General features: G+C 58.8%; 4 protein-coding genes across 4 annotated transcripts; 1 reads left to right on the top strand and 3 right to left on the bottom strand.

Moving 5' to 3' along the window:
- Nucleotides 1–205: 205 nt before the first annotated feature.
- Nucleotides 206–983, bottom strand: GGTG_01674 (hypothetical protein; the record flags this gene model as incomplete). The annotated part of the gene is made up of 2 exons (XM_009219442.1): nt 206–775; nt 938–983. 2 exons carry the CDS (start codon nt 981–983, stop codon nt 510–512), a joined length of 312 nt encoding a protein of 103 aa, XP_009217706.1. The 3' UTR covers nt 206–509.
- Nucleotides 984–1,874: 891 nt separating this feature from the next.
- Nucleotides 1,875–3,481, bottom strand: GGTG_01673 (hypothetical protein). Its single transcript, XM_009219441.1, has 2 exons — nt 3,380–3,481; nt 1,875–3,269 (listed from the first exon to the last, which is right to left on the bottom strand). The coding sequence occupies exon 2, from the start codon at nt 3,264–3,266 to the stop codon at nt 2,205–2,207; it is 1,062 nt and encodes a 353-aa protein (XP_009217705.1). The 5' UTR covers nt 3,267–3,269; nt 3,380–3,481; the 3' UTR covers nt 1,875–2,204.
- Nucleotides 3,482–4,462: 981 nt separating this feature from the next.
- GGTG_01672 (hypothetical protein) lies at nt 4,463–8,655 on the top strand. The gene is made up of 7 exons (XM_009219440.1): nt 4,463–5,439; nt 5,592–6,090; nt 6,223–6,437; nt 6,522–6,831; nt 6,892–7,570; nt 7,644–7,763; nt 7,845–8,655. The coding sequence occupies exons 1-7, from the start codon at nt 5,359–5,361 to the stop codon at nt 8,158–8,160; spliced, it is 2,220 nt and encodes a 739-aa protein (XP_009217704.1). The 5' UTR covers nt 4,463–5,358; the 3' UTR covers nt 8,161–8,655.
- On the bottom strand, nt 8,529–11,936 carry GGTG_01671 (hypothetical protein). The gene is made up of 2 exons (XM_009219439.1): nt 10,189–11,936; nt 8,529–10,104 (listed from the first exon to the last, which is right to left on the bottom strand). The coding sequence occupies exons 1-2, from the start codon at nt 11,310–11,312 to the stop codon at nt 8,754–8,756; spliced, it is 2,475 nt and encodes an 824-aa protein (XP_009217703.1). The 5' UTR covers nt 11,313–11,936; the 3' UTR covers nt 8,529–8,753.
- Between the last annotated feature and the right edge of the window lie 14 nt (nt 11,937–11,950).

The following is an 11,950-nucleotide window of genomic DNA, read 5'->3' as shown; positions in this document are numbered from 1 at the left end:
GCGTGAGGCTATTCCTCCCTTCCCCTCTCTCCCCGTTCCATATCAGACGCTTTTCTCCTTTGTTCTCGTCGGTGCTTGCCCGTAGTTCAAAAGGTCACCCCCGTAGGGTTTGTGTTTTGCACTCACCCCGCATCGTCGGCACGCCACACGCCGCGCGCCACGCCATGTTTGCTGTCGTTCACCCACCCACCCCCCGCAGCAAGTTGTCTGTCCGGCCTCAGGTGTGCCGGCCGTTGGGAGCCCCACGCCGGGTTACGCCCCGGAGGCGGACGTTTGCTGGCCAACCGTATCAAGAGGGGGACGGTTTCGCCTCACTTCTGAAGTAGCTTATGCCACCGACATTTCGGCCAAATAATCGCCTGGTATGTCGCAAATACCCGGAAGGCGCAATAGGATTTGGTAACGTGCCTTGTATCGATGCTGAACTGTATCCGTGCATCTGCCGTATTCTAATAAACTACTGTTAACGTACATTTTCCTTTATCCACCGTATCTTGGGGGTCGGCATGTTAACAATACTTAAGGGGATATACCTTTCCCCTTAAACTACAACCCCTAACTGCAACACACACAAAGTGTTTTTCCTGCAACGAGGATTCGCACGTGTTATACGTCCACACTGCCGGAACTTCCTTGGTTTTTAGTTGTTTGTCCTTGGGGTGGCTGGCTCGGGGACATATAAACGCCAGTTGGCTGTGGTTTTCGTGGCCTGCTGGCTGCTGTGTTGCCCCTGGCGACATTATCCCAAGTATTAACCGTAGGAATAGCCATTGTACTGTAGTTCGTTTTATTATAGTTAAGGGACCATAATCGATCGACGGTGTGCCTAACAGCCGATATGCTTCCCCTCCTCACGTCCCGGTCGATCGATTTCCTTCCTTCTCCTCCTTTCCTTTTTTCGCACATCCCGGGCCAGCTGCAAATCCTCCTTGCAAACCCGACTTGAGCCCACCACCGGCTGATACCGTCTGCACCAGTGCCATGCTGGCCCGGTGGGACCAGATTTTTGGTTTGTTGAGCGGGACCCGGTATACATCCACTTTGAAAAAAAAGCCTTGAATAGCATAACGAGGGTTTTACTTCGATTTTCCCGTATAATCGAGGCAAAAGCTGCCTCCGGAAAAGTTGTTGGACGGTTGCCCAGTAGGCGTCGGCACTCCCGAGATTCTAGAAGATGGGACAAAGCCAAGTCCGGGGCATGCTTTACATACGACAACCTTGCAATCTCAGCAATCCCCAACGTAAAGGCCATCCGCCAGGGGAACGCAGAAACGGCAAACCGGCATGGGCTTTTGCAAAGTGGTATTGCCCATTATGTTAACGGCCCCTTTTGCGGGTACGCGCTCACTGCATGTGGCACTCATGCATGGGAGATCGGACGACGCTTGGGTTTTCTCCCCCAACTCGATGCTGTGGCCCGGTGATCCCCATGGCGGTGTTTGCCTCCCCCAGTTTCCCTGACAGTGTTTCATGCGGTGTGCTCTCTCCCCCGGTGAGAGTGGAGACGCCGGGGGACCCACCGCAGGATTTTCAGCGCAGCGCATTTCCTTGCCCCGGTCGATGTGATGAGGGGATCCAGGGGGGGATCTAGAGGGCTGTGTCCTTTTCCTTGCACAAGTGCTAGTGGCCTGGCCCGGACTCCACCACGACAACTGGCCATGTCCCATCCGCTCGTCGCCAGCCTCACTCACTGGGGATATTCGTAGGACCACCGCCAGTCCCACTGTGGAGATGAACAGGTTGGTCTACTCCAGCCCCCAGCTTGGGCTGTCGGTTGAGGTACGATGACGAAAGTCATGCCCCTCCGTTTCGAAAACTTCGTGCCTCAGTCAGGGCTTGACGTGAGCCCAAGAGGTGAGCGAGTAGTGATGGGCTCGCAGCCGAGTCTATGGGGCTCCCGGGTCTGGTCCGCACCGCTAATTGCCGTTGACTTGGATTCTGGATTCTGCTTGATGAAATCAGGTTTTGCATCTCAATGTGAAGGCTAAGCGCCGGGTTGAAACGTGAAAATTATTTCATATCAAAGGCTGCGCAAGCGCCTGGCTTCTCACACCGCTTCTTCGTGTATTTACAGTTCCGAACCTGAGCGACAGGCAGAGGGAATTAATCGTACAGGGCAGCCAGCCGCAAGAGCAGAATCATGTCGGTTAGCCGACAAGGCCAAGGCCTGTGTGGTCCTCGTTGCGACCTTGTAGTCGTAGAGATTATTGCTTCGGCTTGGGGCGGCGCTGCATGTTTTCGTCGATGGTGATCAGTCGGTCGAGGGCCCTCCCGCCGTCCAGGGCCCAGGCACTAGTGACATCGAGTTTGTAGCGCACATTGTTCACCTTGATCCTGACGAAGCCCTCGCCGGTCAGCGCTCTCCGGGTCGCGACAAATGTCTCCTTTACGGCTTGGCCCAGGTGCCTGAACGGCGAGGTCATCAGGTGCTCTTTGTCGTACTTGGCCTCGGCTTCGGCCCGGGCTCGGCGGAGCGCCATCTCGGCAAGCCGCGCCCGCGTGGTGTCGCTCACTGGCTTGCCTCCAGGCGAGCCTCCCTGCCTCAGGTACTCGACCATCTCGCGCAACTGCTGAAGTCGCGCCGGGAACACGACCTTGTCGGCGTCCACGCGCAGCACCGCGGGACCGATGAAGGGCACATATCGGCTCGCCTTCAACTCAAGCTGTATCGGAGAGACCCCCCGGGCAGCGTCGGCAGCGGCAGCAGCAGCAGCAGTGGCCTTCTGGGCGGGGGACAGGGTGCGAGTCTCAGGGGTGGCGCTTTTTGCGGCCACCTCGGAGGCGCGGGGCACGGCACTGATGACGCGCACGATGCGGCCGGCGCCACTGATGAAAAATGTCCCCATCGAGCCCATGGCCAGGACCACAATACCATAAAGGTGCGGCACAAACCAGGCAATGTCTTCTGGTGGGTTCGCCATGCCGGTCGCGTAGTGATAGCCCGAGAAGAGGAAGCAGAAGATTCCGGCAGTGTAGCTCGAGAAGCGGGAGAGAGTATGCGAGGGGGCTTCATAGAGTATGGTAGCGGCGTTTTTGCGAGCTAGCGAGTCGGCGAAGGACCTGGCCTTCCCGGCGCCGACTTCGGGGGCGACAGTGGTCGGCGGGGCCGATGAAAGCAGACGCTGGGTCGGGCCAGCGCGATGGAGGAGGCGGGAAGTGTCATGCCCTGCGGTGTGGCCCGGGAGCCATGGTAGTATTCGGCCGGCAGGGCGCTGGCACACGCCGCACCGGCGGGCGAGACCGAGGATAGCCTGCTGTCTAAACATGGTCTGTGTAGAGCGAGTTAGCCTTGGATGCCACTCGAGGAGATGGCGGGGTGTTTGGGGTTTGGGGCCTATCTAGATCGCATGGGTAGGTAGCCCAACTGAGCTTGACATACCCAGTTCGAAGGCTTGCTGTGAGAGTACCTCTAGGGGTGCCTGCCTTGCCTAGGCAGACATGTGGCGGCGGCTTTTCAAGCCAGCGCAGAAGGCTTCAAAGTCTGCTGGCTCCAGGCGTTGGCCGAGACGTCGCGATGGCGGAGCTCGACGAGAAAAAATAAAGTGGGTCGAAGGAGGTGCGCGGGTGGGGGTCCTGCATCAGCGCCGTCTGATGATCTCTAGTGGGTCTTGATCGAGGGTTGCACTAGTAAGGGATCTGTTCGTGCGGATGCTAGGCTCAAGCCGGCCGATGCGAGGCTATGCTTTGGCGCCGGTAGACAGGAGATATGACTGATGACCTCTTGGACATCTGCAGCGAAATCAGCGGTTCGTTGATGTGGTCTGGGTGCCACTGCCAGATCGCAATGCTGAACCAACATGCTGGGCTCTTGGTCTTGCTGTGGCACCTTGACTCTCTGCCTTACTGTGGCAGCGAGACGCCGGGGACGAGTTAGCACCGCGCAGTGGAAGCATTTGGAATAGCGTCCGCCTCCTCGACGCCATGCATCACACTAACATGAACATAATCCACCGAGGGGAAATGGCATCCAATCCGCGTGGGAGGCGTTTGTCGTGAAATCGTACCTTTAGTGTTGGGCTTGGGCTACCTGCTCCCACTCAGGGTCAACACTTATCCAGTTGCAAACTTTAGGGTTGCCGCGTCGGGACCTGGCAACCTGGATGGGCGCGATAGCCGCGCAGGCCATGCTAGACTGACGGGCCGGCATTAGACAGTCCATTTCCTGGTGTCCAGCCGGCATGCCAAACCGGACAATGCCATGGCGGTTTGCAGGGGTTGGTTGCTGGTCCAAGCGGCAGCCCTGGCAGTGGGCTGGCGGTGGGCTGGGGGCAAGATCGATTTGCGAATTGGCCGGGCTCACGCGTGCTTGCGCGTGTGGCTCCTTCGTCCGTGCACCCCACCATTGCTTGTGGGCAGGGGCTCCGTCTAGGCTGTAAGAGGCAAAAACAACGGCTCCTGCCTGAGTCGCTTCGCTCTGCGCAGGGGCACCCCTCCACCCCTTGCTCAGACCATGGACCTTTCACTGAGGGCTCAGGCCCAGTGCGGCGCCCGGCTTTATCATAACCTTCGAGTCTCTCCCCTTTTCCTCAGACTCCGCACCAGATCCGAGCCTCTGCTGCCTGTAAACCCATGACTGCCTGTGATGCAGGTGGGTTAGGTGGCTGTGTTTTTCTTCTTCTCTGAAGAGCTTGGTAGGGTTTTTGCCTGTCTAGGTGCCGCTGCCTGCCGCTCCAGCCCAGCTCCAGCCTCCATCCAACAATCACCTCAATCAAGCTTTCTGCGACTGTTCCTTGGTCTGTGTCTGGGCCCATCAGCCCCGAGCTCCTAGAAACGGCTGAGCCCATCCGCAAGGCGGAGGCTCACTCCCACGGCTGCTGCTGGACACCGCCTGCGCAGCCTGTACTTTCTATTTGCCTCCAAGAAGCGATCCCCTCCACCCTGTCAGCTAGACGGCAGCACTCCGGCCGCGGCAGGCTGAACCCCCTGGTCAGGGTGGACCCATTGGGCCTCCCCACTGGCTCCTGAAGCCGCCTTCCCCCTCGGTATCTGGTCTAGACTTTCTTACTTCCCTGCAAGCATCGGAGCTAGGGCTGGCAGCCTGGTCTCGCCTTCTCTCCGCGTGAGGACCACGCAACAGCAACCAACCGGAGCCCTTCCGCCGCAGCCACGCCCAGACAACGCGCCAGCCAGCCGTCGGCCGGGTCTCGGAGCCCAAGTGACCTGCACCCGCAGACCCGCTCTTGACCCCCCGCCCGGACCGTCAGCCGACTCTCTGCCTCGCCCTGCCTGCTATGCTCTGATGGAACTGTATGCGTTGGTCAAGCCCTACCCGAGAGCAGGAGCAGCAGTGGCAGCAGCAGGAGCAGAAGCAGCAGCAGCAGCAGGAACAGTAGCTGTACGGCCGCCCGGCCATCCATCATGACCCGTCCAAGGGTGCCGGATGACAAGCGGATACGCATCGCCCAGGCCTGCGGCTTCTGCAAGACGCGAAAGCAAAAGGTGCGCTGCCGTCGATACCCTGCCGTCATGTCACTACCCGCTCTGCCCCCCTGTCCCGCAACTTGCGAACTCTCTCGTGACGTCGTGGCACTTGGTTCTCCTGCTTACACCTGGCTCAACTCCGTACTCGGGGCACGCCACGACCCATGCAGTGCGACGGCCAAAAACCATGCTCCCTCTGCGTCCGCAAGAAGAACGCCAACAACTGCTCCTACGACGGCATGAGCCGGAATAAGGCAGCAGCTGGCCCTTCGGCGAGACGACGACTCGACGATGCTACCGCCGTTACCCCTCCAGCCTTTCCGCAGCCATCGTCGCCGGACAAGACCGACTCTCCCAGCGGCAGCAGCATGGACGCATCGACCCCGTTCTCCATCGCGGCCTTGACTACCTCTACGCCCGTCGGTGGCTCAGGGTCCGCCTCGGGTCTCAGTCCGGAAGCCAGCCTTCCTCCGCAGCCCATCATGGAAGCCGCCTCCAGCGCGTCCCCGCATGGAAACATGCGATCAGCCGACTCGGCGCCGGCAGCCAGTGCTTGGCCAGAGGCCCCGTTGGAAGGCCCAACTTCATGGATAGAAGTCCGCGTCCCTTCTCACCTCTACGCCACTGAAAGAATGCTGGGGCTCTCTCTCCCGGAAGGAGAGACCGTCAGTGAGTTGTAGCCCGAATGCTGTTCTTGCACATGATACCTATCCTGGCCTGGTCGAGCGTTGTCTCGTTCTCGAGCTGTATCGTCCTTCCCTTTGCTGATGGCCAGCCTGCCCCGGCTCATTTTTCACCCAGATCTTTTAGGCTGCTCCAGCCATCTCGCATATCTGGATGCACTCCGAAACGTCCTCGAGGTCACCTTTATGCCGAATCCCCTCCATCGACCGCTTGATCTGAGGTTCAGGCTCATGGAACTACAACCTTCACTCTTGCACCCATCTATGGCGCTACCAATCGACCTTCCGAACGAGAGCGTGACATATGCTCTGGTTGAAGAATATCTAATCAATGTAAGTACGTCAAAACGGGAAACGCCAACAAGGATCAAGCACCAGCGGTCAATACCCACAAAACCCGCTAACATTCCTAAACAGACCTACGGTCTCCTCCAGGTATACGACGAGGAAGAGGCGCTGGACGCGACGGTCCGAAACATAATAGCAGAAGGGAACCGTGATAACCGGGGTCGCGCGCTTCTCTATCTTACCCTGGCGCTTGGCCGTGTTCTGGCCGGGCCCAAGGCGGAGACCATGGTTGGCGATATTGATGCCGAGGCATACTTCCAAAGTGCCAATGTCATGGTCGACGACTCGGGAAAGGACCTCTGGACAGTGCGAGTCCTTCTTCTCAAGTGCCTCTACGCTCTTAGTGTCGTGAGAAGAAATGAAGGATACGACTATATAGGTTTGCGCCACCATCTTATTTCACACGCTGCCGCAGATGGATGCTGACAGCTGTGTGAAGGGAGGGCTGGCTGGCTGGCGCAGCTGCTTGGGATGCATCGAGAAGAGCATCTGCTTATGCGATACGACGACATGATGAAGAACGGCCGGCCGTGGAGCTTCAACCCGAGCACCGGCCGACTAAGGAGGAACGTATGGCGCAGCCTCTTGGTACTCGACCGCTTCGTGGCCGCCCAGCTTGGCCGCCCGCCAGTTGTCAGCGACGGCACCGCATTTCCCGCGCCGCCCGAGGGTACCGAGGGCGACCAGACCAGTATGCCTCCCGTTATCCGCGGCGTGAACCTCCTGAGTATGATCTTGTCCAAGATTTACGCAATGCCGGAAACGTCGGCAGCCACCGCCGCCGAGATAGCCACCCACGTCCATGGCTGGCCGTCGGTGAGCGCAATCATAGTCAATCACGATGCCGCCGTGCCACCGCCGGCCACGCCGGCCGAGGAGAGACGGCTTGCCATGCATCTCGTGCTTGGGAAGCTGCTCAAGCTCCACTGCATCAATCTTTTAGGTCGACCCTTTGTACTCTTTGACGCACATTACAAGGGCTCATACGAGGCACATCCGCTTGCGGGAGGCGGTGAGGTTTTCCCCCGGAACGCCATCGAGGCGTCCTATGTGGCCATCTCGGTGGTGTTGGGTGCACTTAGGAACGGCTTACTACCAAGGCGGAATCCTTTCGTTGTGTAGGTTCACATAACCCCGTCACACTTGGCAACTTGCGAGATGAAGGCCCATGCTGATCGGTGGCGGTGCTAGAAACGCGATGTTCACATCTGCATTGGTCGTTTTGAGCCAGGAGATCTCCTCGGATGCGTGGAAGTCATGCCACGACCCAATATTACGAGGGGACGGACAAGCTCAAGCGATGCGCTCAGCGTAAGTTTGTTTTCTCTCTTTGAGTGGCTCTATCCTGGACGTGGACGGGCTGGCTGACTTTGGAAACATGAAAAAAAAAAGACTTGAGTATTTCATCTACGCTGCCGAGTCGGATGCGCAGGCCAAACACCTGTTGGGTCTTCTGAGATATCTTTGCGGCAAATGCAAGAACCCTCTTCTTTCAGCGCTCGCAGAGGCCTCTGCAGAGAGCATTCAGACCCATACCAATTTTGCGATGTCGAGCTCGGCGTCTATGATCTCCGGTGGACAAGGCCAGTTGCCCCATCGACAACAGCATTTTCCACAACACGACCAAGCGCCCCCGCCAGAACAGCCGCCCCTGTACCCCCAACCACCACCCCCATTGTACACTGTCCCATCCGTATCAAAAGGCTAGTACGGACTCGCCGCGTCCTCCTCAGCTCTTGTCTGACTGGCCCACGGGAGGATGGCGCATCCATGATTTGAGGATAAGGAAAAACAAAGGTGGCTCGATGGAGCGGGCTTTATTATTCGTATTTTATTTTGTCATCATTTTCTCCCATGGTCTTTCCTGGCGGGTTTATCTCCTATTGTTCTGGCGCATACCCCATATCTACTTGAGCTCTTTTTGCATTTGGAATGTTGACGCGCATCTGGTGTTGGGCGTACACTTGGTGATATCATGAATGGTGGCAGAATCACGTCGCAGCTGGCTGTCTGGGGGTGGTTAGGTCTGATCACTTATTGGCGTCAATGGGGCTTTTAGAGCCGGGGAAAAAAGTGGTTCAGAATCGCAATGCTGGTCGTATAATTTATGGCTACAAAATGTCCAAACACCGCCAAGGATACTCCTCTATGTCTGATATGTAATGGATAAATGTGAGGAGAGAATGCTAGGCTATATATGGGGAAAAAAAGGTTCCATAGGTGTGGAAGGATGTTTTTTTTAGGTTGTTATATGCCAAAATGCCGACATACCATATATACAGGCATATATATGATGGACCCCTACCACGACGTGGGCCCAAAGGTCTGGCCGTCGGCGACGTGGGCCCTGACGGCCTTGTTCTGGAAGTCCATGGTGGTCCGGACGACGGTGTTGCCCCACCACTTTGGCGGGTCGATGTTGTTGAGGGTGAAGGCGAAGAAGATGACGAGGGTGGCGAGGGCGAGGCCGAGGTCGAGGCCGGACGAGGTCAGAAAGTTGAGGCGGCTCCACCAGCCAAAGTGGCGCTTGCGGATCAGGTGCTGGAACAGGTAGCCGACGATGCCCCACGACAGGTAGTTGAGGGGCGAGGCGGGCGGGATGGCGGCGGAGCCGCCAAAGATCAAGGGGGCCATGGCGTACTTGAGGGGCGAGGCGGGCCAGCGGCGGGCGGCGTAGAAGAGCACGACGGGCAGGACGGCGCCGACGCCGAAGAAGACGAAGAGGCCCGAGTAGATCTGACCGGGCGAGAACATGCGGGCGGGGCCGATGAGGCCCCAGATGACCGAGGCGGAGAAGAAGACGCGCCCGCCGGGGCAGGTGAAGCGCTCGGGCTGGGTCGGGGTGCAGACGCCGTCGATGTGGGCGAGGGCGAAGTTGAGGACGGCGACCTGGATGAAGCACGAGAAGGTGGTGGCGACGACCTGGCACATGAACATGGTGCGGGGCGGGATCTTCATGTAGTGGCCGAACTTGAGGTCCGACACGAAGCTGAGGGCCTGCGACATGGTGATGTAGCCAAAGGTCTTGAAGATCATGAGGGCCAGGGGGCGGCCGGGCTGGATGTAGCCGTAGACGAACTCGGTGAGCACGTTGAGCCCGATCTGGTTGTTGGTGACGGCCTGGATGATGCCGATGGGCAGGGCGAAGCCGAACGAGATGGCGACGGCGAGCAAAAAGGCCCACCAGGTCATGTTGGTCGGGTAGGCCAGCACGGTGACGAAGCCGAGGGCGAGCATGATGGCGAACAGGCCCATGTACCACCACGTGGGGGCCTCGCGGTACTTGCGCATCAGCTTCATGTGGATGTCGTCGCCCTCGCGCGACACGTTCTTGTACTGCTGCCAGATCATCTTGCGGTGGTGCAGCCACGTGTAGACGATGAGGGACGCGATGGCAGCGAAGGACAGGCCGTAGGCCATGGCAAAGGTGGTACTGATGAAAAGCGGCGAGTACTTCTTGTACTCCTCCTCGTCGAGCGTAAAGTCCTTGGTCAGGATGCGGGTCACGTTGTACTTGGCGCCCGTGTTGTCGTAGGTGCTCGAGTCGCTGATGGGCAGGAACTGGCCGTACCACGTGCCCGTGTACTGGAGGACTGAAGCCCCGAAGAGGTGGAAGGTGACGACGCCGATCATGGTGTTGGCGATGGCGTGCCTTTTTTTTATTTTTGGGGTGTGTTAGTAAACACCACAGTATCACCACAGTAGCACCACAGTAAACCCCCCCATAGCCACTCACCACGGCGGAATCAGGGGAGAGCCGACAAAGCCGACAATCTGCGACCAGTCAAAGGTTATTGGCAGCAGTGAGAGGCCAGTGACACCCCCAAACAGCTGGTTCACCACGGGGTTGTTGGGGGCGATCCAGGTGGCAAAAGCAAAGACGCTCAGGAACTGGGCCAGGAAGCCCGGGATGAAGTAGTAGACAAACGAGCACAGGGTCATGATGGCAAACCAACGGTAGCGCGGCATGGAGCCGCCAATGATGGTCGGGTCCTTGGGCGGCGCGGCCTCGTACATGGCGTTCATGAGCGTGACCGAGACCAGGTTGCCGGGCCAGATCATGGAGGCCGGGTAGACGAGGAACTTGCGCATCATGCCGGCGATGCCGTAGCCGAGCGACTGGGTCGAGACGGTCAGCAGCAGCTGCCAGGGGATGCCAAAGTTCTGCTTGTAGAAGACGAGCTGGGCCAGGATGATGTCGGTGGCGTAGGCGACGGAGAAGGACACGCTCGCCATGACGACGATGATGGAGTGCTCCTTGATGTTGAAGGGCCCCGGGTTGAGCGACCAGGGGATGCCGAAGAAGCTGAAGCGGCGGGCCGGCATGACGCGGGCCCAGCCGTGGCCCAGGGGCCAGGCGATGATCTGCGCGATCAGGGCGCCAAGGCTGATGGAGGGCGAGCGCAGCGAGAAGAGCGTGTTCATGGACGCGCCGATGACGCACAGGAACAGGCCGATGGTCCAGGCGCGCACCGTGTTGCACGGCATCTCCTCGTCGTAGTTGCGCACCGCGGCGCGCACCTCGGGGTAGGGCGAGTCCTCGGCTGCCGCGCCGCCCTCCTCCTCCTCCTTGGCGCCCGAGGTGTCGCTGCCGCCAGAGTCGTCGCGGTGCAGCTCGTCGGGCAGGTTGGGGTCTAGGAGAAGTTCGTATTCTGACCCTGCTTCCGAATCGCCCTCGACCCCGTAGTCGTCGGGCTCGTCCGTCGGGGGACGCATGCTAGACTCACCCCAGCGCTCCGCAGACGTCGTCTTTAGGCCTTCGCCGTGCTGGCTACCACGCTCGCGCAAGCTGGTCATCTCTATGGTGGCAGCCGTCTCAGACGGCTTGCCACCCTTGTTGGATGAGGGTGTTGGGGCCATGTCTGCTAGCAGACACTATGGGCACACCAAGATACAGCAGCAGCGCGCGTTTCTTTTTGGTAGGAGCAAGCAGCGAAGACCGTCAGGACATCACACGGAGGCGCTGCGGAGAGGGGGGGAGTCTATATGCGAGGTGGTCGTCTAATGAGCCCTTCTGGACCAGACGCGCAGCAGAGGCCGCTTTCCTGGCACGGCTCGATGCCAACAAGGTTCAAGCCAGACCCGAGAGTCTGCAGAGTTGAGGATGTCTGGACGATATCGCTAACCCGACACATGGAATCCGTGGTCTTTTATACGGGTGAAACGTGCAGGGATCAGTGGCCGGATTGGGTTAGGTCCGGGCGCATGGTAAGGCACAGCAGCGCCCAAATAAGCACAGGGCGACCCCGTGACTCGCGGTGAGGCCAGCGTTGTGTCGAGTCTGCCAAGGGTGCGTGCAATGTTTCGAACGTTGGGACGCGCCGACAATGGGAGATGCAAGCGTAGTTGATTGATGTGGCTTGAGCTTTCTGGCTGTATATCCTGCCGAGGTGAACTATGTGAGTTGCGGTGGCGGTTGGCAAGCTTGGGCCTCTTGTAGTGTGGCCAGTCAATATAAGAGACAAAGCCCTCTGTCAAAACGTCTGTCAGATAGAGTT

The sequence above is a fragment of the Gaeumannomyces tritici genome, assembly GCF_000145635.1.
Source record: "Gaeumannomyces tritici R3-111a-1 unplaced genomic scaffold supercont2.1, whole genome shotgun sequence".
Classification (NCBI taxonomy): domain Eukaryota; kingdom Fungi; phylum Ascomycota; class Sordariomycetes; order Magnaporthales; family Magnaporthaceae; genus Gaeumannomyces; species Gaeumannomyces tritici.
The sequence above is the reverse complement of the archived record's forward strand: the minus strand, read 5'-3'. Positions and strand labels throughout refer to the sequence as shown.